General features: G+C 36.8%; 1 protein-coding gene across 1 annotated transcript in view; it reads right to left on the bottom strand.

Moving 5' to 3' along the window:
- LOC114479569 (uncharacterized) overlaps window positions 1-3,842 on the bottom strand; it is a 45,718-nt gene extending 41,876 nt beyond the window's left edge. The window contains exons 1-4 of the mRNA XM_028473314.1: window positions 3,808-3,842; window positions 2,478-2,577; window positions 2,041-2,154; window positions 1,264-1,524 (exon numbers count right to left, since the gene is read on the bottom strand). Of these exons, the coding sequence (XP_028329115.1) occupies window positions 1,264-1,524; window positions 2,041-2,154; window positions 2,478-2,577; window positions 3,808-3,842 (510 nt within the window). The remainder of the gene's footprint in view (window positions 1-1,263; window positions 1,525-2,040; window positions 2,155-2,477; window positions 2,578-3,807) is intronic.
- Between the last annotated feature and the right edge of the window lie 518 nt (window positions 3,843-4,360).

Below are 4,360 nucleotides of genomic sequence, written 5' to 3'. Positions count from 1 at the left end.
CGGTGAGAAGATGCAAACTCGACACAGAAAGCCCCTCCAGCCCGGAATTGAACCCAGCACCTTGAGTGCAACCTCTGGCGACCATGTACCATGCAATAAAAAGGAATCTTATAATCTTACAAGCTTACACACACAAAGAATCTTACCAATAAGATGGAACAGGGCGTCCGATGCATGGACAGTTTCTTCGGAAGGGCAGCATTAGAAGGAAATAGCACTGGGAGCACTTCAGTAGCTCAATTGCTTGTTCTTCTGCGGAAGCAAAAATAAATAACAAGATGTTATTAATTATATACTTGAAAAGTCTAAATAACAAAATAAATCATTTTTAAATAATCATTTAAAAATTATAATTTCAAAAATTACCTTTAGAAAGTGACATCGGTGGTTTCATGCCTTCTTTAAACAGCATAGAAGAGTAATTTTTGCTGGAAGACTTCCCAGCGCTCTCTCAGCTCTTGACCTAGTTGTGCTGTCCGTTGGAAATGATTCTCCCCATTTCGTCGAGGGCCTTAAAGGTACCAGAATGTTACTACAGGATTCCTTAAGATGAGGCAAGGGCAGCTGGTTGCAGTTTAGACATGCCTAATACACATGCAAAACTAAATTAAACAAAATCTAAGGCATTAGTGGAATTTATGTAAATGACAATAGCCAGAGAGTATCAGCAAACTATAAACAAATAAAAACTTACATGGTCAATGTCTTTGAAGCAGGGATAGGCGTCAATTATCTTAGCTGCCTTGTCCGGCTCTTTTAGCAGGTTGCATCTATGAAGTGTTCTCTGCTTCAAAATTCTAATCCAACAGTGGGCAAACTGCTACTTGTCTGTGTTTGGCTTTCGAAAACATTTTTGCAGTGTTTTGTAGTGTCTGGCCTGGGAAATCTGCTGTCGTGGCAGTTTGGGACCTACACCAAAAAGATAAAAAAAAATAATGTTCAATGTCTTTGTTCATTGTACAAATACATATGCAAAAAAATAATTTCATAATAATCAAAATATCAAGAGAAATATCAAAATCATACAATATGGTCAATGTGCAAATTAATAGTAATACTAAAATTTCAAAACCAATTCAGATATTAAGAAAAAACTACACATGATACCAATATTCACTTTCTATTAGGATACCACAGTAGTAATATTAATAATAAAAACAAAACAAAAACAAAGCTTGTGTACACAATCTCATTTACAGTACCAAGCTTTTATTTCTGTTCTTTTGCTGCTAGAGATCCACAAGGTGACTTGCCTGATCTAACTAGGTTCTCGCTGGCCGTTTTAGGAGAGTGAACCTGTGGGCTTTCTGGGGTGCAAATGGTGTTTCTTGGAGAGACATTAGAAGAGCACGGGCTCAAGTCCAGGACTGGCTCTTCTCCCTCGTCTGTGAGTTCCTTGCCTGTAGTGTTCTCAAATGAAAGGCGTCTTCTTTTCCCATTGCCTCTCGATGGTGTAGCTCCTTGCCATTTTCGTGGAGACTTGATGTTTTGGAGTCTCTTGCTGAGCTTCTTAAAGATATCGGACTGTAACACAAAAAAGTAATAACATTGTAAAAAGTTTTTTCAAATACAGCAGCGTCTTTCGAAAAACAAAGTAAAGACATATTCAAAACAGGTCTACTTGTAAGATATGGTTACAAGACCATACACAATAAGACAAGGCAATGTCAGGAAAAAAGTTTGGTGCCAGTTTATCGCACAAATACTACCCCATTACACCTCTAGCCCTGGACAAATTAAAGTTTAAAAAAGAAAACATTAACAGTGTGCTGTCAACAAAAAATTATCAATCAATAAGTAAAACATAGGTTGAATACATACAGTATCAAGAAAATGACTTGATTAATTACTTTTCTAAAATAATTTTCAGTCCAATATCATCTTCATAAATGCTTTATAATCTGTTGTCATTGTCAACATTGTATTAATAAAAGTAAAAAAAATATTTGTTAGCAAAAATAAATCTTCATAAATGCTGAGACATCATCTCTATGTGTTGTCTATGGGCCAGTATATATTATCATCGTATACAACACTTACCCATGGACAGCTGGTGTTTGCCCAGTCAGCAACCATTGGATAGTAGTCCATGATTCGTCTGGCCATGGCCTGCAGCCCCACTTTTGTGGGGTATTGCAGGCAGTCAGTTCCCACCTGACGCTCTCACACGCAGTTATCATGCTGATAATCGTATTTCTATCAGTCTACAGTACAGCTCTTTAGAAAGCCGGCACTCCCTTTCTCGCCCAATGCGTTTAAATTCAAAATATTCTCTCCTCACATGCTCTAATTCACTGTCAGTATAAATCACATATTGCGGACTTGGGAGCTGCACAACTAAAGGACTTATTTAACTGCAGGATTGAACAGGACCTCACTTTCTTCTGTTGCCTGCTCCTGGACACATGAAATACAAGCAGAAGAATGTGGTATTTAGAACAGACCAAAACATTAAGTTAATGCTCAGGATAACTTACCACAGGGTGGGCCAGGTCCCAAATGGCTTTCCTTCTTCGAAAGTGTTCCGGCCCAGGAAAGAGGTCCTTTAAATCTTCTCTCGTTAAGGTGGCAGGACATCTGCATCCACATTGCAGCTGGCGCAATAGAGAAATGTTATTAATTTAAAAGTCATATATGATTCTGTGGTCATAACTGCTTGAAATTTCAAGTTTGTAAAATGTTTAAAGGAGGTTTTGAATTGTAAAATATTTATTTTAGCTGAACTAAATTGTGTGCACAGGTAAGAAACACAGAAAAGTAAAGATCCTGAACTTCAAAATATTGCAGATCCCAAGCGCTAATTATGTGAAGTACTTTGACATTATTTTAGACCATGTTAGGAAAGAGTGTTTTTTATTAAAAACACATTGGATGAGATAGGCTTTCCTTATCCATGAAGGTCTAAAGGTAGGGATGTAACGATTCACTCAACTCCCGATACGATTCGATTCTACGATACTGGGTTCACGGTACGATTCTCTCACGATTTATTTTACAAAATGGGACTGTAGACAAATTTTTTTTTTGGGAAAAAAAACTAGAAAATACTGTATTATTTTCCTTTTATATTTCATTGTCAAAGAATCCCTTGATAAACTATTCAAAACAATGCAATTTTAACTAAAAATAAATCTTGAATGAAATAAATAAAGGAAATAATACAAATGAAAATGAAGCCTATAATTTAAATTCTGGTTCTATAATAAACAATGCAAAACTGCATATTCTTTTTCTTTTTAAAAGTGCAACAGAAAATGTATTTTGTGCCTTAACAATTGGACTTTAAAAAAAAAAAAAACCGTGATTACACTGATTTACGCCATATTGTTTGGACCAGCAGAGGGCGCTGGTAACACAGTGGTCGGTGGCATGCAGAAATTCTTGCAGTGAAGAAGAGAAGCTATCTAGCAGACAGAGCTAATAGAAAAACGTGACTTTTACAGATATTCACAGAAATATTACAGATATTCTTTCGGTGCTAAAGGGGCAATGAATCATTTATTAACATATTTAAGAGTAGAAGGCGGCCAGAAAGAAAGTATTAGCAGACTCCGCCCGCCGCCTACACTTGTGGATAGGTTAAAAAAAGTACTGCGATTCAATTTTCAGAAAATCGATATCAACCGTGATACCTATGAATCGATTTTTTAACTGCCTTACGATTAATCGTTACATCTCCTATCTAAGGCTGCTAAAAATAGCCTGGCTTCAATTATAAAAATTTAACCATATACGTTAAAGGAATAGGCCACCATTTTTGCATACTGAAATATGCTCTTACCTGAGTTTAGACAAGTTGATACTTACCTGTCTGGTCTTTGTGCGTGACCGTTGAAGAGCATGGTAGCTTCCAAATTCACCCGTTTGGAGCTATAGGAATATACTGGGAAAGGCCAATTGCTAACAACAATCTTTGGTCGTTTTGCATGCTGAAGGCATGCACAAAGACTAGGACAGGTACTCATCAACTCGTCTAAGCACAGGTAAGAACATATCTCAGGCTGTAAAAACGGTGGCCTGTTTCTTTAAGGTTTACCCATGGCAACCGGCAGTTACCCAATTGTTCTTCGACTCTTTGTTCTCTATTAGTCATACAAAATGGCATTAATTTGAGTTTTTGAATATCACTACTCAAATTACATTCATAAATGTGTTACTCATTTAATTATACCATATTTCAACAGTCGGAATCTTTTTTTATTCTTACCTTTTAAAACCTCGACTGCCACACGGTCAAGTTCCATACTGTAAAGGACAGTTGTCAAAGTAATCATATATATTTTTTTTACTTTATTTGCCTGTGTAAACATCACCAGTCTCCATCTTCTCCACCATGGGCATGGCTTCGATGTCTGACCCG

The sequence above is a fragment of the Gouania willdenowi genome, chromosome 17 (assembly GCF_900634775.1).
Source record: "Gouania willdenowi chromosome 17, fGouWil2.1, whole genome shotgun sequence".
In the NCBI taxonomy this organism is placed as follows: Eukaryota; Metazoa; Chordata; class Actinopteri; order Blenniiformes; family Gobiesocidae; genus Gouania; species Gouania willdenowi.
The sequence above is the reverse complement of the archived record's forward strand: the minus strand, read 5'-3'. Positions and strand labels throughout refer to the sequence as shown.